Raw genomic sequence first — 22,411 nt, 5'->3', positions numbered from 1 at the left:
TAACCCTGTAGATCTAAAAAAAAAAATAGATAAAAATTGTAAAAATAAACAAAATAAAATTATAAAAATAGATATATAAAAGGAAACACATCTAAATGTTGACATATGATACTAACAAAGTCCACACCAAATTTGCAGTAAATTGGTTTGCCCATTTTTGCGCAATGTCCAGTATAGGTTTCGTTACATAAATACTCACACACATACCCCCACCCACTCACACACAGACACACATAATATTTCTTTCATATAATTTAGTATGTCTCCGGTTTGTATTGTAGAGTCTTGGTTGGATTTAGGTTATATTTTAGAGTTAACAGGAGAATGGATTGTTTTAAAGGTAGTTTTTGTCGTATTTGTCGGCCATTTTGAATTTTGGTGCCGTGTGTGGAAATATTTAAAATTTCAAAAGGGCTCCTAGGCTAAAATTTATTAGTATACCCTAAGGTACCTTCATGCCAAATTTGGTGCTTTTATCCACCAGGTAACGGTATTCGTAAATTAAAGCCCTAAGCCACCGGACTACAATGAGGTCTCGTACCGCTGTTGCCGTCCGGACTGTAGGGGACATTTGGTGTGAGAGCATCCGGATTCCGGACCGATGTCAACAGGACACTTGGCATCGTCCTGGATACGCCAACAGTCTTGCATGTCGGGCACGGTGAACTGGGACCGGACTGTGTCGATGTTGTAGCCTTTCAGGGGTAAAAATAGTTATAGTAAGTACAGGGTGGGGCAATGAAAGCACCCAAATGTATAAGCAGTACAAACTCAATAATATTCACCCTGAGAATATAAATAGCACATCAAAACACAGCTTATCTTGTGTCATTTTAATTTAACAAAGTCATTTTTCCATTTCTTAAAAACAAAGTCCTGCATGTGACGTTTTTTCCTACTTGAAATTCCTTTTTAGTCACTTTAAAACCCCATCAAATACTCCTCCAGCATTTCTTCAGGAATCACTTTAGTTTTTGTGCAATTCTTAGCTTCGGCTCAAGCAAATCTGTGGGGTGGCTTTGAAAAGTAGCTTATTAGAATAACCCCCCCCCCCAAAAAAAAAAAAAAAAAAAAAAACTAAAAATATAAATAAAGAGCCAACGTAAAGCTTTCAACAACAAAAGCTTCCAGGCAAATCTCTTTGGACTTACTGAGTCACTTCGACTCACACTCTTTCAACATTTGCACACCCAACATTTGTTCTAAGAGTTTTGTGACACCCACCGATTATTTTTAAGGTTTAAGCATTTATCCTAAATAATTTTACCCAGTTCATCATTGTTTTCCAATCTGGAACAGTGTCATGTTGACCAAGGATGGAATGTGGTCCAAACAATCTCTGGGTTTTTGCACAAGAAACACCATTTTAAAAATAGGTTTCCACATCAAAATCTCAGTGTTAATAGCCTCAGGCATAATATTTACTAAAATGGCATAGTTTAATTGATGTCATAAGCACAGCTGTTCTTTCATTGTTGCTTTACTTATAGTGTGACAACAAAAGAATATTGGGGTGTTCTCACTGCCTCACCCTGTACTATAAATACTACAAAATATGAACTAGAAGTTATTTTCGAAATAGTCTCTAAACCGACCTTCTGAATATTAACACAATATTTTTATCGGATTTCCCTACAGGGAAGTAGCTATTCCCGTAGGTGGCACGCTAAGACCTAGGCCCGGGACCGATTAACGTTTTCATCTTGATGTCCCCAAAGGCCAAAAACACCATTCGTTCAAATTGATATATATATATACGTCCGTGAGCGCGATAACTTAAGTAATCAACCGATTTTGATGAAATTTAATCTAAGGCGGGATGAACTTGAATGAGTTCGCAAACCATGGGATTTGACCATGGGAACGGGGGTTTTATGGGGTAAACATTGGTTTTTCTCATTTCTGGCCCTCAAAACACAAAAGTTCCCAATTTCTCTCTGGAACTTTTTAAAGAGCTTAAAAGCAAATAATTTAGCATATCAAAGTGTTTTTGTACGGTTATTGGTAACGGAGAAAAAAAATTGTAAATAATTGTTAAATTCCTATGTTATTCTCATGGAGAATATTGTAAAATGTTATATTTTGCTTGTTTATGGAAATATTTTGATCAAACTTGGCAAATTTATTTATTTTTTACTAAGCTATTAATACTTTACATATAAACACACTTTATTAGTTTCCTTGTAGCAGCAAACCTAGTTATTTGTTAAACCTAATGTTATTGGAAAAGATATAATTTAAATTAAATCATTCAAATGGAAATTCACTTAGTCAGCAGGTATGCTGTGGTGGTGGTATTATACCTTTTTTCACTATTGAGATTTCTTACATTCTTCTGGTTGCGTATCGTAAGCTTTTTATTGGATAGGGCCTAGCATCATGAATTGATGGTCCAAGTACAAGTGGAACCTGATTGTTGAACCGGTCTAGTATAGTAACCAGAGTACTTGACACCAGGTCTTGGAGATTCATGATAAAATATTGTATCTAACAGTGATCTTCAATGTCTATTGTGCATAGAATTGCTAGCCTTACTCAGACATTCTGTGTTATCACTAGGCTATATGTCTACCTAACTATGCGTTAATAAGGCCCAGGACCCCTCTTTAAGGTGGAGAAAACTTGTTCACTATCTTTTTTATTGAAATTTCTCTCTCACCCCTTCTCCACAAAAATCCACTTGAAGATTTTTATCTAAAGATTTTACCTGGTTCAAATGTTATGCTGAAGTTGAGTGTAGAAGTAGTGTCGATTCCGCATGGGTTCTTCACGTTTCCAGATACATATTCGATAACAAAGCCATCCTTGTCTGAAATAAGTTTATCTATAATAAATAAGTACTAAGACTATTTAATCCAAACTCGAAAATAATACTATTTTTGTTCGACCATTTTGAACTTTGTGTCATTCGATAGGAAGTTTTAAATGTTAAATAAAAGTGTTCTAAAAATATTGTTCATAAAATTAGCAATGTTTTAGCAATTTCAATTTGAAAAATTAAAATGACCGCCACTTTGAAATTTTGTATTCGATTAAGATATTTTTTTCTAACATTAGCGTGTAGTAGTTAAACATAATTACCAAGTTTCATAATGTTTTCTTAAAAACATTCAAATATTAAAATGTTTATGTGAAAAAAACAAAATGGCTGATATCTGATAACAAAGCATTTTGGAAAAAATTGTTGTACTTGAGGTTCTCTTTATTTTGAACCGTAGGACGATTTTCCGGAGTTTGGCAGGTTGCCTACGGGACACCCCGTGAATATATATACATTTAAGATATCAAATATATGTGACAGAAAGTTTAGAATATTCTATTTTTGTAAATAAAAATATTAACTCACCAACCCATGTAGAAGGCTCCATGCAACCGTTTATCTTCACATTTTTCACCTTACATGTGAGTGATCCTGTGAAAAGAATATGTCGGCAATCATAGCATTTTAAAATCATATTTTAAAAAGGTATTACAGAATATATATATAAACCCTAGTATATATATGTACCCTTTATATACCCTGTCTATATATATATAAAATCCAATGTATGTTTGTTTGTTTGTTTGTCCTTTATGGACTCCGAAACTGCTCGACAGATTGTAATGAAACTTTCAGGCATTATTAAGCATTATTCAAGGATGGTTTGCGTGAAGTTTGGTGCAGATCCGTCAAAAGGGCTCCGCCCCAGTGGTGCTGGAGTTTCCCATGTTAACCTTATGAGTACTCATATTTAAATGGAATTAAAAAATCTTAACAGCTGGTTCAACGAAACAATTTGATTCTGTGATGTTCACTAGCATTAAAAAGTTAATAGGTTTACCAACAGGGTGCAGTACTATTATTTTTTTTTATTTATGACACCAGCTAATTTGCAACCAAAAGGTGAGTGAGCGTAGCAAAAACGAACTTCAACCAGGACGTGATTGAGCCATCCGAACGAGCTCATCTAGGAAATGAACGATCATTGACATAAAACCACATTAGGACGGGACGACGTCTGTCGGGCCAGCTAGTATGACCATAGATAAAACATACTCCCCCAAAGTAGATTTCTCATCCTTATGGAACAGCTGAAGACAATTTTATTGTTAGTTCTGTAAGGTTTCTGTAGAGGTCGTGTTTTGTTTACAATTTGTTTCCCGTTATTACAGTCATTTAAAACCTCGTTTAACCAAATAATACGATCTAATCATAAACTATAATTTGTCTCCTAGTTATATAACCAAACAGTAAAGCACAAATCAAGAAATTAACCCTAAAATAATAGAAACAAAATTTTGTCGACACTAGCGCGAGCCGGTGTCACCGTACATGAACTAGACACGAAAGACGTGCGTCAAAATGTACAATGGGATGACAAGTCTACTTGTGTTGGTTTATGGCATAATCAACTTGTTTAGTTGAAACAGCTGACAAAATTCTTAATTCATTTAAATATGAATCTCATAAGGATAACATGGGAAACCACAGAGATACTGGGGCGGAGCCCCAAAAGATTTTTAAAATAAGAATAAACCTTTATGATAATCGGGGATATGAGCTTCCATCATGCCAAATGTCAGCCCAATCGAATTCGGTAATGCGTGATTGAACCCCATACAAGCAAACACACAAACATTCACATTTATAATATTAGTATAAGTAACATATTAGAGTTAATAGTTTGGATGAGCCTTGAAAAGTAAAGTTGGAAGGGAGTAAAATTGGCACTTATCTTTTGTAGGGAGTCAGCAAATCGTATATATTCGTCATACCCTCTACAATAAAATATAACTCCGATAAAAAATATCTATACAAGTGATCACTTAATCGATCAATTGTTTTCAAGTTATGCATGTTATTTATTATATTTCTTATTTCTAAGTGATATTTTTTATACCTTTTTATATCCTTAGTTTAATCCAGAAATTATGTCTTAGACTTTGAGCTTTACGTAAAATCGTGATAGACTTTGGCTTAAGTTTTTCATACTCTTAGAATCACATGAGTTATATTAATACTGATAGTTTTGTTAAACTGAATCATTGCCTAATAATATTTCGAAGTTTCGCAAATGTCATGAGACTTGCTTTTTTCACTTGCCAGTATTTATCTGTAACTATTGGACTTACCGGTACCGGTAGCAGTTTTGCAGTTTTTAAACTCGATTTCCCTGTAAGCCACCACAGAAACTACCATCACCAACAATAATCCCACTTGAACCATCTTGATGTGTCAACAACTCCGCACTGTTCCTACTGAGAGGTCATCAACAGAACTAATCTCGCGAACGAGTCCTTCAAGCGAATAGTTCTCTGCCATCCGTGACTAACCAGATAACCTCGCATTTCCCAATCGTCACAATCGGATGCCGAGGCTGCAGTTTTACAGGAAATGGTTCTCAGTCGCAATTGTGTTCGTGAAGTTTATGAATGTAAATATATTCATCGCATTTAGAATTTTGAAGATCAAAAACAATCATTAAAAAAATTACAGATAGCGATAAGTCAAGATGCAATATACTTTTATGATAGCACTTAGATTTTTTGTACTTCATGTTTCATTAACTTTGAAAACTGTCAAATTCATTTCCTACTGGGTAAAGAACTGATAAAACTTTCGTGATGGTTAGTTTAAGTAATGCATTTAGTTCATAGTATTAACGTAGCATGTGAAAGACTACAAGTATTGGTGGAGATGAATAGAATCGAAATAGAAAAGTGGAACACGAAACTTATAGCTACCCTTTCAAATTAAAATTATCAAATCTAAGCTAATACTGACGATAACGTACAGGCTAAGGGCAAATTAGACATTTACCGACAATACAAACATGTAGTCCTACTCATAATTTGTTCACATGAAATATGTATATACTATAATTAAGTATATGATATAAAGCAATTAAGCGTAGAATTGTAATTTTTTCTGAAATAATTGCAATCATCTTTGACTCTTCAACAAACCAAATCTTCTGAGGAAGCTTCAGAAGAACGACTCCTGGCCCACGTGACTACCAATTGGCTTAATAGAAAAGACAATATGACCAATTATTGGCTGAGAGGCGCCTGGTGGTGTTAAGTTGCGACGGAGTTAAACAGACAGCTGTTTTATTTTTCACACGTTCCGTTTATGCATTACTTAAGTAATAGTTGTTTAACATTTACATTTTGTCAAAATATTTTCATAAATAAAACTCAAGAATTGAGTTTTGCAAAAATTATTGTGCATTTAAATAGGGTTAGATTCTGAGACAAAACCAATGATGCAAACTGTTTTGTCATTCGTTTACAATCTGACTGTATTTAAACATTCAACTGTAAAATCAGCTGTTCACATTAAAATCCAAATCCATACCATTATAACAAAAATTGGTCAGCATTACTCTGTCTTTTAAACTCTGAAAAAAATCCAAAGCTAGAGGCAAAGTCCTAGAGCAATGATCTTACATTTAAGATTCGTGCATCCGCTAGATCATAAGCTATAGAACGATACCACAATCGCAATAAACGGTTAACTAAGATGACTGAGAAAGGGATGTAACAGCACAAAATTGTGTGCTTTTATTAGATACGTATTAAGGCACGGGTATGCTTTAAAACAAGTTGACAACACTGATATGCTGGTGCAGTGTTTATTTGTCATTTAATTTGACCATTGATAGACATACAACGGATTAACTTATAAACCTGTTGTTGCGTGATATCTAAATCATCACAAACCAAAAACTATAGCCAGGTTTTGATTTTTATTTATATTTGTGAAATGTAATTTTGATTTCCATTTGCTAACTTGTGAAACAATTTTTTTAGGGATTGTTTTACCTATTTATTTAAATCAACGGATACAGCATTTACAAAATAATATATGTTTTAGGCGCGAGAGCAGAAGGAAATTATCTAATTGCATTCATTGCAAAATCTGTGAAACTTCATAGTTAAAGTTAACCTGTATAAACATACAATTACCTATTATTAATGTTGTATAGTAACTGTAGGAAAAATATAATGTATAACAAGCACAAAATCTCTTTGCGCACTTGTTACACAAATAACTATTTAGTCCCTAGGAAGTAAAGATTTGCTGTTTTAAACTTTGATTGTAAGCTATCCGATGTATCGATAGTATGTATCGAATGTTTTAATCGGTTATAGGTTATTGTTGCTTCATGTGAGACATATATATATATATATTACAGGAACTCAATCATTATTGAATCATTTACTAAGCTCCTGTTTTTTTGCATTTGCAAAATTGAAAGCAATTTGGAATTCATTTTGATTGGTTATTATAATTCGTCACTAGGTCAAAAAGAGTTTTTTCAACCCGTCGAATAATTTTCCATTGAGCTTGGGTCGAAAGCACATACTTTACGCCCTAGTGATGAAATATACTATTGCAGTCCTATTTATATCATCTGGCCAACTAATTAACACAGACCAAATATGTAAGGGTAAATGAAATCAAATTAAAACTAAAACTTCAAAATCAGCTCAGTTTCAGCTTCGACTCTAAAGAAATTCACAAAAGAATGAAACTGTTACGATATTTTCTATATGTTCTAGTGTAAACATCCACGATACCAAATACCAAAGTATGAAATCGTGGTTTGCTAACTGTTAAAAACACTAAAATACTTTTTGACGACTAAAATACTTGCGACGATACTCTTTTGAAAATAATGTTCAATCCAATAGTTTTGTCTATAAGATCGAAAATGATAATCAAAAAGTTAAGTAACGTCGTACGAAGATTTTAGTATATTCATTATGTAAACTTTATCACTAATCTGATTCATGTAAGAGAAGAGTCAATGTCCAAAAGTTGTGTAATTTGAGCTTGAGTATAATATAGCCGGAAAGTATTTTTTGGGTTGTTTAAGAATATTGCGCTTTAAAACTTGGGCGAATCAGCATTGTCGAAACTTATTAATAAATAATGAAATCAATTAAATTAGTTATACAATTAATATGTATAAAACGATGTCTGGTTATTTATTTATTTTACCTATAAGTTCAAGTATATAGCATAAATTAGAACTGATTTGTAATACCACATATTTGTGTACAGTTTAATGGTATATTTCAGTTACAAAACCCTCTCGGTCCGTGGTACGAACACTATTTATCACCTCGTTATACAAAATTGATAAAACATATACAATAATACACACTAATAGTCATCACAACTCAAACGGAAAGGTCACGTGAAGGGATCAGCAGAAATATTGAATATAAAAATGGTTGCATGAAAGCTCAATCAAACAAGTCTATTGCAATGCACTGATTGTGTATTTAATATGTGTTTTCACCACACTATGATGTTTTTACCCGTTTTGCAGACGTCAAAATTGTTGGCTGAAAGTTACGTATTGGCGATGTCAGCTGTCATCGTCATTTATTTAGGGACCGAGCAGGTATTTACATCCCTAGGGCCTAAAATCAGCTGCCCGCTTACTTTCTTAAAACACGAATGCATATTAAATACACAATCAGTATCCATTGCATTGCAATAAAATAGTTTTATTGTCACCGCTGCCTTGCAACTACTTATTATTATTTTTGCTGATTCATCAAATTATTTCTTCACAAAACCTTAAAGTTGTAGTTCTCTTGACTATCAGTGTGCATTGTTATTGTGGTGAATAGTGGCAATAGGGTAAAATAGTGTGGTGATAAATAGCGTTCGTACCGAAATGGTTTTCGGCCCTAGGTACGAAATATACAATTTAAGTAAACAGGCGAACAGCTGATTTTTGGCCCTAGGGGTGTAAAAACCTGCTTGGCCCCCAAATTACGAAGAGAGCTGGCATATCAGCCCCGGACAGCAAAACGTAGCGTTTAGGCTTCAATACAAACGTTAATTGGTGGCTGAAAGCTAGGTATTGCTGTCAATGCCAGCTGTCATCTTCATTTGGGGACCGATCTTGTTTTTAAATTCCTAGGACCGAAAATCAGCTGTTCGCTTATTTACTTAAAACATTCAATGTATATTCAAAACACAGGCTGTATCCGTATACATTGCAATATACTTGTGTTATCGTCACCGCTGCTTAGCAGCCATTTATTATTATTATTACTAAATTCTCTAAACATTTCTTCACGTAGCCTTGTGCCTTTTTAAAGTTGCTGTTGTGTTGACTAAGTGTATGTATCTCAATTGTGTATAGTGTGATGAAATATTGTGTTCGTACCACGGGCCGAAAGGGTTATACAGCACTGGAATGTTTTAAGTTCTCGACTTAGTTTCGAACTTAAAAAAACTATCTCGAGCCAGCAAAACCTCATTTTTTGCCTAGTACGAAATATACGATAGCATGTGTTACCGTAAGCTAATTTTAATTTTGTAATCATAATTTGCATTTTATAAACAAAATACTTATTTATAAACCTGTTTGATTCATATGGGTCAACTTAGTTGAAAAATAAGTTTTTATTTGTGAAACATAATCTAAACACTATTGCAGAAACAAGGTCATTTGACGATAACAGGCGTGGCCTTAATAATTAAAATAGAACGATGGCTGCACCAAATTGATAAAACACCTCTCTTCACCTCTAAAACCATTCAACGAAGGATTTCTATCCATCCTTTATAACACGTTATAAAAATGGTTCCTAAAAAATTAATGTAGCCTACACCATAAAGTGTAGGGTCGGGAAATTTAGTATAAAAATACAAAAGAAACGGTAAGATAATCATGATTGAAGGGGTTGCAATTTTATATCGGTAAGTTCAGAAAATACACAAAAGAATCGAGGAAATATCAACAAAGACAGAAGTCCAATGGCTCGAACATGACGAGCAAATGGAATGTCACTCAGATAGTCTTAGAGATTTCCAAACCCTGTGGCTGACATGCCTTCAGATACCCGGACAGCTTCAAAAAGCTTTGTATTACCAGATTGTACCATTTGAAGGTTTTATCTTAAATCATTGAACATAACATGTGAATAACAAATGTATAAATGTTTAAAACGGGATTGTTTTAAACCTTTTGGAAATAACGTTGTTACTTCTCAAAATGTTGTTCTGCACGGGATTACTTTAATATTACCCTTTTAATGGTTTGTAGTTTAGTTTAGTTTAGTTTTATTTCGGGCTGAAAGATACTTTAACAGGATCTGGCTCCAGAAATCAAAGAAGAGATTCAATGTTGAATAAGAGACACATGAAACACTCTTGCCTTAGTGTTAACACTTTTGGAGTGTCTGCCTGATATCTGGCAAGAGTATGACGAGTTAACATAAACACGGTAAAAATTGGGGGTTTGAACAGATTTTCTTGGAAAATCGTGAAACATTTTCAATGCCACTGCCATATACGTACTTAATTGATTCTAGATGGTAAAAAAGTTACAACTAGGATAGGAAGATAAAATAATCCTCGTAATTACATAATATAGTGAAAGTTTTAAAGATATGACATTACCAGCAGGTTCCGGCATAGAATAACACAAGGGAGTATGTTTTATGTATGGTATATGAACAAGACAGTAACATGCAATAGTTTGGGGTTTATTAATGCATTAGTTGTTACTCTTCTTTCATTGAAGTTTTTAGTGATAGTAAGTTTACATTATCGAAATTACAGAAATGCTATATTTAAGATTTTGTTAAAATATTTATTTCTAGATTCATTTTAAATTCAGTGTAATGGTTGTATTAAAACTAAGTGCTAAGATAGTAAACTGGTATGAACTAGTGGTCAGTGTACAAAGAAAAATTAATTGTTGGCAAGAAGTGGAATAAAACAGTTATTTTAATACTGAAAGTACATGATTTACAAATTTCAATATCATCACGTTGTTTGGTGACACATACCGTGTGAACTGATTACAATACTTTAATTACAAATATATAGGCATTTCTGGATATGAAATTTTCCACATAATTTATACATTGATAATTTATGATTACATGATGTATAAAATAGATTGATAACTATTTGAAAAACGTGTATGATTCAAAATCTTACGCAACTACGAAATAACTATAACCGAACATGTAACAAAATCAACCAGACGGGCAGATCCAATCATATTACGAAATTCAAAGGAATCAAAACTGAATCTCTCAGGTCAATATAGTAAACGTATAACATATAATTAAAATGTGTTTAGCAATAAAATTAACAAACATCAGATAAGTTAGGTACTAAAGTCATCACCTTAGGGTCAAAATTCGTATCAGCTAGTGATAACATAAAAAAAATTATATTTTGGCATTACTCACACTGGTTTTATTTTCCTAGCAATCTAAGAAGTAAACCTTACTCCATTCTATAATTTAAAAAGAAAGTCTATAAACGATTGTGCCATGGATACAGTTATAACTTTCCTGTACGCCTTACTTTTCCTTTATACAAGCTGAAATTTACTGGTAAAACTTGTAAATATAAAAGATGTATTTTGTTAAAATCAATATCTTAAATTCTCAGAAAATGTCGATTTGTAAATGTCTTAGTGTTAAAGTCCGCTTGATAATTTATCTTTGAGCTTCAAGTAAATACCCATTCATCATATTTGTAACATCCATTTTATCTGAAATATTTGAAATAGTAAAAATGCAGAGTCATAAACAAGATAGGTATCAAAGTTCGTGCTTCTGCGTTTGGTGAAAATATCTGACTTGCACTGCAGTAAATGGTCATTACACAATAAAAGTATTGTCATCTTCAAAATGTTCTCGTAACTAGTTATTACTAGTACTAGTTAAAATACCAAAATATTTAACACCATTGTCTATTATATTGAGAGAAGAGTTTGCCAATACAGTCTTTGGAATGATGTGTTTGGTTATGTTTTGTTTTCTACATTAGGATTACCAAAACGAGTTAAATTTTTATTTTTACTCCGTCGGTTTGTTTGTTTGTATGTTTGTGTATTTGTATTTGTCTGTTTGTCAGGAACGCACAACTGACCATATCTTTTCATGTTTTCCGTTGAACGAATACACTGTTTCAATACGTTCTGCTTGTTATGACGAGAGAGATCATTTTTTATGTTTCCGGAATTTGTGTTGAAGAGACACAGTGTCTATGGGTTTCCGATATGTACTACTGGGGCCAAAGCCCTGATGGAATTTCTAGGAAACGTTTCTAATTGCATACCTATTTAGAGCTTAAGTGTAACCGTAACTTTAATCGTAACCTTTAATCATACAACAATGCAAACACACATGTTTTTCAAGCTCTACAGGATGGATGCCATGAAAATTGGGCTTTCCAATATTTTTGGGTAGAAATATATCTATCAATATTATAAAGAAGAGGTGGTGTCTGTCTGTCTGTGTGTTTGTATGAGCTAATCTAAAAAACTACTGAACCGACTGGGCTCAAATTGCACACAAATTAAGCTACAGCTCCGAGGTTACATATAGAATTATTCCCGCTTCGATATTGACCTAGGGCTCTGCCCCGTGGGCTTTCAAAAATCGGAGGTGAGAGATGTAAAAGTAAATATTGAGTGATGGTATCTATGGTAACAAAAAACACACCTACAAAGTTTAAAAAATGTACACAAGCAGAACGAACTGTCATATGAATTTTGAATTCACAATTCCACACAGCTCGTTCAAACATATTTAATACTGCACGAATATTAGAATAGAAATTGTATGGATCATCAACATATAAAAATTATGTCACTCTCCCGAATGTAAATATAATTTAACATTACTTATAAATGGGACTGACAAACCATGTGTTAATGTCATTAGTATAGGATTCTTTAAGTTAGGTCATTTGTTTATATTTAATATCCATACTGAGTCTGGTTCTGATATTTGTGAGATGCTGTAATTATATTTTACAGAGAACAAGTCAGACTCTTATCCTTAGTTTTATGAGAATTATTTTTTTAGATAAACTTTTATGTAAATAGTAATAAGATACCCCTGCCACAGCAAACCTACAGACCAAGCAGATATTTCCATTTGCCTGATTATAATTATTTCACAAAAATAAGTTAAAAAAATACACTGTTGACCGGTTTGGAACTATTGTGATATAATAGCTTTTCGTTTAGAGTACAAACCATTCAACGTGTTATTTGATTATACCTTAAAATCTATCATTGATTTTGTATCCTAGGAGCCTAACTTAAGTTTTCACAGTCTGAGTTAACAAAAATGTACACTTCATTTTCGTTTAAAAGTTAAATTATAGGTTTGAAACCATTTACAAAGAACCAACATCGTCTCTTTTTCATACTGACCCCGTTGAAAGGGGGTATAGCTGCTAGTAAATAAATAAAACTGTGTGTTTTCCCGTTAACATAATAATTCAAGTAATTTTGGCCCGATTTTTGTGAAGTTTTGCATGAAGATTGGGTTCACAGACTAACAAGATCGTGAACAGTGTGTTATAGGGTTGTAGAATTTGTTAAAACATGTTATTGTTATGTGTTATTGCTTAAAAATGGTTGTGTGTCACCTATTGATATCCCCAGATGGCATAAAACACCATCCGTTCAAATTAATATAAATATTTGTTAACAATTTGGGCGAATTTGAGTTTTTAACCTCTTGGGACATCAAAATAAAAAAGTAAATCGGTCCAGGGTCCAGGTCTTTCCGTGCCACCTACGACTTCTTCCCTATAGGAGAATTTGCTAAAATTAAAATAGTACGGAATCTATTTTAAACTGGGATTATCAAGTGACTGAAAATAAAATTTAAATTCAACGAGAACCTCTAGCCAAACATTCCTAGATAAGTTTTTACGATCTGTTCTATAGTTGGCAACCACGACTGTACCATGAGTCAAGAGAGTGATACACTTGTTCAAAGCGTGACCTCGCACTCTGGCTCAAACCGCGCGCCGCAATGCGCCAAAACTGAGCCAATGATCTGGTAGTAATCGTCAGCTGTTCAAAGTCCAGCTGGCCACGCCGACGCAACGAGCCAAGCTGATGCGAGGAGGAGATAAAACCAGCTGTGGACACTCTGGAGCAGTATTCTGCTACAACATGTACGTGAGAATCGCTCTAGTCATCGTGCTCCTGGCGCAGGTTCACTCCCAGCCGATCAAGGAGGAACGCTCCCCGTGGGAGATCATCACCCACCTGTCCACCGTGCCGAGGATCTTAGATGATGTGATTAGGAAGGAGACGAAGGTGGAGCTTCCGGAAGAGAAGAGTGTTCGACTACAGAGCGAACACCCGGCACAGAATTTGCAGCTTTTCCCAGATAAAGAGGACGACTTTTACCGACCCTGGAGAAACATCGTCTCCAGGATCTCCAGGTTCAAGAGGTCATTCCAGCAGGCTACCTCTGCTTGTGGTGGCTGGGGTACACCGCTGCCTATACCTCCGCCATGCAGAAGATCGTGATACTGATCTTCCCTCTTCCTTGTTATAGGTAAGTTGATTGATAAGTCTATAAGTTTAAGCCTCCATATGAGTTTTGTCGTATATTGACCCAATATATACTAAAAATAACCCCGCCACAGCAAACCTGCAGACTAAGCGAATTTTCATTTACCAGATTGGATTTACACTAAAATGTCTCCCTAAAATATCACATTTATTCCCTATTTAAATTAAATAGAATTAGTTAAACGAGTACTTAGGTTTGCTGCAACAGGGAGGGTAGAATATTGTCTTTTTTGTGAAATGTTAATAGTTTAGTAAGAAATTAATGTATTTTTTATATTTAATCAAAATATCTTCATAAACAAGCAAACTTCAACAGTTGACTTATTCTCTATAAGAATGACATAAAAATTGTAAATTGACAAGTTTTTTTTTAAATTTTCTCCGTAACCATTAGGCGAACGCTTCAATGTACTAAATTATTTATTTTTTAAGCTCTACAAAATGGTCAGGAAAGAAATTGTGAAATTTTGTGTTTTTAGGGTAAAAAATGGGAAACCCCTATTTTTACCCCATATTAACCCCCCATAAACCCATCTTACCAGAGTCCGATCATGCTAGTTCGCAAACACTAGTTTAAATAAATGTAGGTTTACACGTTTATACCAAATTTCATCAAAATCAGATCATATTTGAATATAATCTATATACATATACAATATATATAGGCCTATATTAAAAAATATATAAATATGTAAATATATATATATATGAATTTGAATGGATGGTGTTTTTAGCCTCTAGGGACCTGAAAGCGAAAAAGTAAATCGGTCCTGGGTCCAGGTCTTACCATGAGTACTACGGTAATAGTTTATTCCCTATATGGGAAATTCGCTTACTCAAAAAATTGTTCAATACAAATAAGCCTGTCATGGTTCGATAACGTAACTTTACTAACATGAAATTAAAATGAGAAAATATATCATTATTTAATTAGATGATTACTTTTACACTAATAATCAAGGAATTAGCTGCTTATGTTTAAGTTGTAATTGCTTATGTTTAAAAACATTATTCGCCCTGTTTTAATGGACTCTCCTCGCAAAGATTTAGTTGTACGGAATGAATTTTGCTGGACACCAGCTTATTATAATTAGCCTAATTTTTGTTGTTATGTTAAACCCTAATTTATTTTATAAACATAAATAATAATCATTGTAGGCCTATTCAAATTTGTAAATTATGGTTAATGAACTTCATTTTTGCGCATAACTGTCATTATAAAACTGCGTATACAGCTTAAGATTCTTGCACAAATAAAAGGGAAAATCCAAAAGAATATATAACTGCCTATATATAACTGACTCAAGACCGTTAATTTCTATAGTAAGACTAAACTATACTCCACCATTTTATTTTATATCAGAGTATTATTTTATTTTAATCGGTGTATTGTTTGTTTACTATCATTATTTAAACTGTGGTCATATAAAATATATGCCTAAAGAACTATTCCTATTTCATGTGAAATATGTAAGAAATAATACACAGATTAAGTGCGTAAAAACTTTAAGGTATTAAGTTCTGATAAAAAATGTTTTTGTACAACATTGTGTCGTCCTCTAACTAGACCTTTTGTCTATTTTATGAATTGGTTTGATAGCTTGAAGATAAATTCTAAATCATAAAATTGATTAACAAAAGCAAACATATACATAGGTACATGGTGATATTGGAGATATGAGCAAAATTAAATTGAGGAGGGATAAAACTCAAGATGGATAGAATCCGTTTGTTAGCCAATTTTATTATGCGTATTCTGCAATCATATGTGGATGTGAAATCACAATTTCGAAACAACTATTATACAGTACGTCCAATATGTCAACTAATTTTTCCTTACTCTAAATAGTCACAATCGTTGGAATCAATTAATTTTTGTAATAAAAAAAATATAAGAGATACTTGTATAAAATGCAGGATGTAAAATATTAACAATGTTTTTACCTATCTGTACTCTGTGTTTCAGACATAAAGCTGTCAAGGATCAACCATTTTCACAAGTTTGGAAGATACACCGTCCCGAGTATTACGTGTCTTATCGTCATTAAGTGTCATTATTAATTTATTTGTATATATTAGCTGTAATAAAACATAATTTTATACAGTATACATTAATGTTTACTCCTTTTGTTATTGGTCTAGTGTTGAGGCAGTTTTTAAACTATTAGATTTTCTCTACAAAACACAAATACTATTTTCACAATATTGCGTAGCCAACATCTGAAAATCTAAATTGGTGAAAAACTTTGAGTTATAGCATAACGTTTAACCTTTGGCTGACTGTGTGAAAGTTTCGATTAATTTAGTTTTTTCTGTAACGAAATTAAGAAAGGGCATCTATACTAAATTAACTTTATTTTAACTTATTGGACATGTTCACAGTTGCCTTTATGCAACAAATGTGTACCGTTGATAAATATACCAAGCTACAATTGAGTGTTTATGGATAAACCCATGCCTAAACATTGCCAAAGAGGAAAACAGAACTAAAACTTTAACAAGTCAGTTTTTTTACAAACGAGAAATTTCCCATTCAAAATTGGTTACGATTTTATTTTTTTAGGAAAGGTGTGTTTGTTAACCTTTTATACAACAATCTTTTTTACAACTAAATAACCGAATAATGTGTTAGTTTCCCTGCAAAGTGATCTGAAGGAAAGTGGTAATGGAGTTTATGTTTGAGTATGGAACGTGAAATAATACCCATAGAAGGGGACGGAAACTGGTTGTTCCGATCAATATAACTTATTATCTAGGGCCACCAGAACGATCATAGGGAAAGCCACGTTGTAAGTTGTACAATAAAATGTTAATTAGTGGGGAACGTACAAACATTCAATTCTAGGTGATGAATCTCACTTAAGATCAGTGTTTGATATTCAGCAGTATCAAACTTTACTTTCTCGAGATGGCGAGTACACTAGATACGTGGAATTACAATGTATCAGTGAACTCTGCCCTAACTATTTACTTCGAGTACACAGGAAAGTTTCTGGAGAAACTGTGCCACGTTTTCGGTTCTGGTGAAGATGTGTGTGGCTTGATGTTTATAGTGGCAATGTTGACTCATTACAACGTTATAAAACCTTCTCATAATCACCAGTTTATATAAATTAAAATTAAAATAAATAAAAGGTAAAAAGTCACTAACGTACAGGGCGTAAGAAATAAGCACACTAAAACAAAATATGTAGATAATCATTGAACTAAAAAAAGTAAAGAACAGTGATGGTAAATGTGATCTGGTCCCTACAAAAAACACTGACTCCTTTGAATTGGGATGGTTAAATTTGATTATTCACTACTGCAAATCTATAAATTTCGAGTAAAATAGAGTAACCGGGACACAATAAAGACTATTAACGCGAGTTGCGTACACTACTTTACCTACGACAGTTTTTTTATTACACACAATCTGGTTTTTAATTACTAAAAATCACTACTCATTACTTCTTAGAGAGGTTATGTTTTCGTTAATTGTCAGTGCTAATGAAAGGAAAGTGATGCAACGACTTATTGTATAATCAGCTGATTTCCTGTAATTACGTGTTTGCTAGCAGCATTCTTACCATAAATACTGCATCAGGTACAATTAGGAAAATTTTGCATTTTGTTTGGACAACTGAATGATTACAGTGAAAGAGTTAATTTACAGTTAGATCTCAGCATTGAATATTATAGAATATTCTAAACAGTTTGTTCTCTCATTTCTATCTCGTCAACTTTACTTTCACTAACTGACATTATTAAATCAGTTTAATCTACCTTCCTTTAACTTCCACAAACTTTGGTTAAGAACACGCGAGTCAACAGGAACAAGTCAGATCAACAATTAAATTGGTCAACTGATCAGCTGATCAGCTGATTAGTTGACGTTCGAAGCATTACAATTTTAATTCTTTTCTCTCAATACTTGAACCTCATTGGTCCGTTACCTGTGTTGATATGAGAAAAACTATGCTGATATGAAATGAAACTATGCTGATATGAAAGAAAACAGCTGTTAAGTGAAACTTTTCAATTCTAAGAACTGAACTGAAATGGCTATTTTAAAAAACGGTCGTAGGTAAATAAATTATCCTTATGCTGTCACAAGGAGGTAAGATTTGCCCCTTATCAACATTCTTAGTACATGGAAAATCTTAGCAACTGTGCTAAATCGAATGTAAATAAACAAAAAACTTTCAAAAAACTATTTGGATAATATAAGATCATACAACTCTGCATTTGCAATGGTGAGTTCATAGTCTCATTTAGATGAATCAACATCTGGTGGTCAATAACATTTTAAGATCCACGACTCCTTTTACCATCGAGTTGGACTGTAAAATCCTCAAACATTATCTTTTGTTGCTGACATTGTTCTCGAGGCGAAACTAGGGCGGTTTAACAATTTAGATTTATTCAAAGAGCTGGATTTTTTAAGATCAGTTCAATAATTTCTATATTAAAATATGCATCCAAAATCAAACAAGCTATACGACCTAATTTGAACCATCTGATTGGTAAAAATATTTGTGAACAAAATTTGCATTGTTTACAAGTTTATTTACTCTACTATTAATTGCTGATTATAAATATTTCTGAACTAGAATTTAAATAATATATCTTTGTTCTGAATAAACATAGAAAATAACAGTTTGTAATTATTAACTACGACCAAGCAACTAATTGAATATCGGTAATGCATGTTTCTTAAAATAAAGTTTATACAAGCGAGTTCTTTTTATTGCCTCGCCTTTAAATCCTACGCTAGGTACTAGCCGGGAACTGATTTACACATTATTTCAGGCTAGATCTAGAAGGTCGTGGCATTATAACGTAGATAAAATCAATAAGTGATTGGCGGGATTTGTACCCGGAACCTTCAGCTCCGATGCCCCAAGCTCTTCCACAGGACCACCTCGCTCTCACCAGTTCATACAATATAATAACAATACCAACAAAAATCCCACGATAGGGAAACCCCTTTATAATATACTTCACAAACTATGCAAAATATGATAAAATTATTTAATGGTTATTTCAAGGAGAGATAATTTTCGTCAATCACGTTACTGTACTAAGGTAAGTAAGTATTCATTTAGGGATCTTTAAAAATTAAACATTTACATATAAACAAAAATATAATATGAGGTTGATTTGATTTAACATTACATAGGTGTGCAACTGGTTTTATTACTGTAAGAAATTTAAACATAACAACATTCAATGTATGATTGTATGAAACTACCTTGATAAATCCACATTACGATAGCCTACATGCCAATGGAAAAATTTAAAACACATTAAGAAAACAATATCAACTTGATCGTAAGCCTAATTACTATTAGAAAATGTTAAATTTTTAAAAAGTATATAAAAAAGATAAAAATATAAAAGATAAACAAAATATAGTTAAACATTTACAGAAAATTCCAAAAAATTGTCACCAATTTAATATAAAGGCTTTTACTTCAAATCAAGGATTTTGTTACAAAACTAATCTCGTGAATTGTTTCTCGTCAAAATTAGGTTTTGAATACTACCTCTTATGTAAAAAAAGAAATAGAATAACTCTTCAAGTCAAAATATTGCACAAGTTCCTAATGATAACAAATTCGTGTACACGCTCTTGCAAAAGCATCAAAAATAGTTATTGTATTTTAAATTGATATCAGTTTGCATTCTCCATTAATACTGTTCAATAAACATAATATTATGTGTTATATATTTTTTTTACAAACACATTTTTGTGGCACTTATAAACACTTGCCATAATTAATTGTTAATTTTTTTTTTAATATCTCCCCCACACAAAGGATTCTCATAAGGTTGTATAAATGTATAGGAGTGTGTTTGTTATTTCCACTATTCTTACTATATTTGTTAAATTAAAACTCACTGTCTTGATGGATGACGAAGTTTTACAACTAGTGGTGGGAAATGTAATAAAAATTCCCTTCATTCTCTATTTCAAAGGATGGCTGCCAGTAAAAAGATGTATTTGGATAAATTTAATAAAATAATATATTATAATACAAATATAATGGATAAAATGGTTTTCAAATGTAAAATTCTTTGATTGACAAAAAATTGACGATCGACGTAAATCATTTACGTAAAAAAAAACCATCTAAAGTTGAATTTCAAATGTTTTTTTGTTTCTGGATGAAAGTATGATTTAATATTGTAAATGCTGATTTATTTTAGAGAGACGTCAGTAACATTAAAGCCAACACAGCTTTGGTAGTTTTCCACAGTTCCAAAACAAGTGATAAACCAGAACTTCAGCTTCACCTTTTTTGAATTCCTTAGATACCAGATCACGCCGTGGTGTCGCTTGAGTCGCGTGATGTTTGGCGCCAAAAAATAAGCACGAGGCGTCCAAAGACTGGTCTTAGATAAAATAACGAGGAAACCCTGAAATAACCTTATCTATATCACCCGCTAGTTTTACTCTAGTGCCATGATCAGGTCCATAGATCGTAAGTGAAACCTTTCTGCCGTCATTCGTCTGTTGAATCGCGCAGTGTGAGCTTCCCCTAGTTATGGCGCTGTGTCGGGGTGCCTTGGTCCTAGCTGGACTTGTGTTCTTGGTAATAGTTTCCTGTCATTTCATAAACTGTTCTCCGATATCTACCAGTAAAGAAGCTGTTTACGAATCTCCTGAAAATGTAGATTATCTTTCATCCAATGCTCTATTGACGTTACCTTCCACAGGGAATGCACATTCTTCTGTCCAACTAGAACCCGGAGAAAGACGTTACGCTCCGAGTTTAAGTGAAGTTATAAAAAGTATTCTTAGGTTCAAACGGTCCTGCTTAACAGGAGGTACCTGCCACAACTGGGGGATTCCACAAGTTTTGCCTTCTCCATGCTCCAAAAAGGAATGAACAACTGTTGGAGTGACTGGGGGTTTGAGTTGGAAAGCGCTTTTAAAACGAGTTGGTGGGAATGAATGTGTAAGTATATTTTGAAAAATGTTATTTACACCTCAAATTTACACAATTAAACCAAGAGTTTTTTTTACTGTAATTGTTTGTTACTAAATCCATTTATTTTAAGCTTTATCTCGTAGAGGCCGTGTTATTGTTCGCAAGATATTATTCCCTTTTCAGCACAAAACACAGACACTAGTGAGTTTTCTAAGTTACGCTGGTTAACTTTAACATTCCTATGTCTCATTGACTGCATTAAATTTGTAGGAATTTTTGTTGGTTATCAACAACGCCTTAGTTAATATTGTAATAATCTCAAATGAAAGTAAAATCGTTTGTTTCTTTACTTATTTGATTTAAAAAAATAAAACCCTTTAAAATTTTTAAGAATTACTCAAAGCTAGAGTCGTTTGTGTTGATCACCTAAATTTTATTTAAAAGTTGAGTGGCTAACATTTCAAATCTCTTTTATTTATTCCATCAATAAATGTATTTGCTCGATTAGTTACATTTGTTTTCCCTTGAACTTGTGTATGATATTTTCTTAAAACTTTCAATCAACTATCAGCCAAAAATCATGCCGTGAATAGTTAACTTCGTAGACAGTTTTCAGCTTGACTGTGTTAAAACACTTAAGAAGAAGGATGCCAAATATAAAATTGAGTGTATTTAACAAAACACGAATTGAATACTATTGTCATTGTTTAACTGTTATTGGTTTTACAAAATATGTGTTTTTATTCTGCTTAGAATAAAAACTTGTCAAATTTAACTAAAGGCAAACGTATTTTGCAGAGTTTCCCATCATCACCTGAATGCAAAAAAAAATTGTAAATCCATCACTTTGGCGTAGTTTGACTCCTTTCAACCCGAGCCCAAGTTTTACGATTGAGGCGAAGCCTCGAAGTGTGTTGAAAAGACACGTTTTGCCCGTGTGATGCACTATATTTTTCGTTACTTTGCACCATAATTTGAACTAACTAATAGTACAAAACAAAAATAATTTTCATTAAAGATAACCTTTTAAAACAATAACCTTTCAAGCTGCTAGTCGGTAAGTAATTCAATCGTTTCATCAGAAACTACGATTGTGTAAGTACTGTTTATGTAAGTATACAGTATCGATATGTCAAA

General features: G+C 33.0%; 2 protein-coding genes across 3 annotated transcripts; one reads left to right on the top strand and one right to left on the bottom strand.

Moving 5' to 3' along the window:
* Nucleotides 1-496: 496 nt before the first annotated feature.
* Nucleotides 497-5,273, bottom strand: LOC128988745 (uncharacterized). 2 transcript variants are annotated; one of them, XM_054410349.1, is made up of 4 exons: nucleotides 5,113-5,273; nucleotides 3,347-3,412; nucleotides 2,708-2,809; nucleotides 497-695 (listed from the first exon to the last, which is right to left on the bottom strand). In XM_054410349.1, exons 1-4 carry the CDS (start codon nucleotides 5,204-5,206, stop codon nucleotides 523-525), a joined length of 435 nt encoding a protein of 144 aa, XP_054266324.1. In that variant the 5' UTR covers nucleotides 5,207-5,273; the 3' UTR covers nucleotides 497-522. The 2 variants fall into 2 exon arrangements, with proteins under 2 accessions (XP_054266324.1, XP_054266325.1); XM_054410350.1 differs by having other exon boundaries at nucleotides 506-695; nucleotides 5,119-5,273.
* Nucleotides 5,274-13,877: 8,604 nt separating this feature from the next.
* LOC128988746 (uncharacterized) lies at nucleotides 13,878-16,466 on the top strand. The gene is made up of 2 exons (XM_054410351.1): nucleotides 13,878-14,340; nucleotides 16,324-16,466. Exon 1 carries the CDS (start codon nucleotides 13,893-13,895, stop codon nucleotides 14,310-14,312), a length of 420 nt encoding a protein of 139 aa, XP_054266326.1. The 5' UTR covers nucleotides 13,878-13,892; the 3' UTR covers nucleotides 14,313-14,340; nucleotides 16,324-16,466.
* Nucleotides 16,467-22,411: the final 5,945 nt, after the last annotated feature.

Source organism: Macrosteles quadrilineatus, unplaced genomic scaffold (genome assembly GCF_028750875.1).
Source record: "Macrosteles quadrilineatus isolate MER2022 unplaced genomic scaffold, UCM_ALF_1.0 Scaffold_3__2_contigs__length_128488019, whole genome shotgun sequence".
Classification (NCBI taxonomy): Eukaryota; Metazoa; Arthropoda; class Insecta; order Hemiptera; family Cicadellidae; genus Macrosteles; species Macrosteles quadrilineatus.
Note: the sequence above shows the minus strand (reverse complement) of the source record. Positions and strands in the feature narration are given on the sequence as shown.

Coding starts and splice junctions, on each gene's coding strand:
- LOC128988746 (XM_054410351.1), top strand. CDS start 13,893: ATGCGAGGAGGAGATAAAACCAGCTGTGGACACTCTGGAGCAGTATTC.
- LOC128988745 (XM_054410349.1), bottom strand. CDS start 5,206: ATGGTTCAAGTGGGATTATTGTTGGTGATGGTAGTTTCTGTGGTGGCT. Junction 2,810..3,346: donor GGAGCCTTCTACATGGGTTG/GTGAGTTAATAT, acceptor AACTTATTTCAG/ACAAGGATGGCTTTGTTATC. Junction 696..2,707: donor CAGCATAACATTTGAACCAG/GTAAAATCTTTA, acceptor TACCCCTGAAAG/GCTACAACATCGACACAGTC.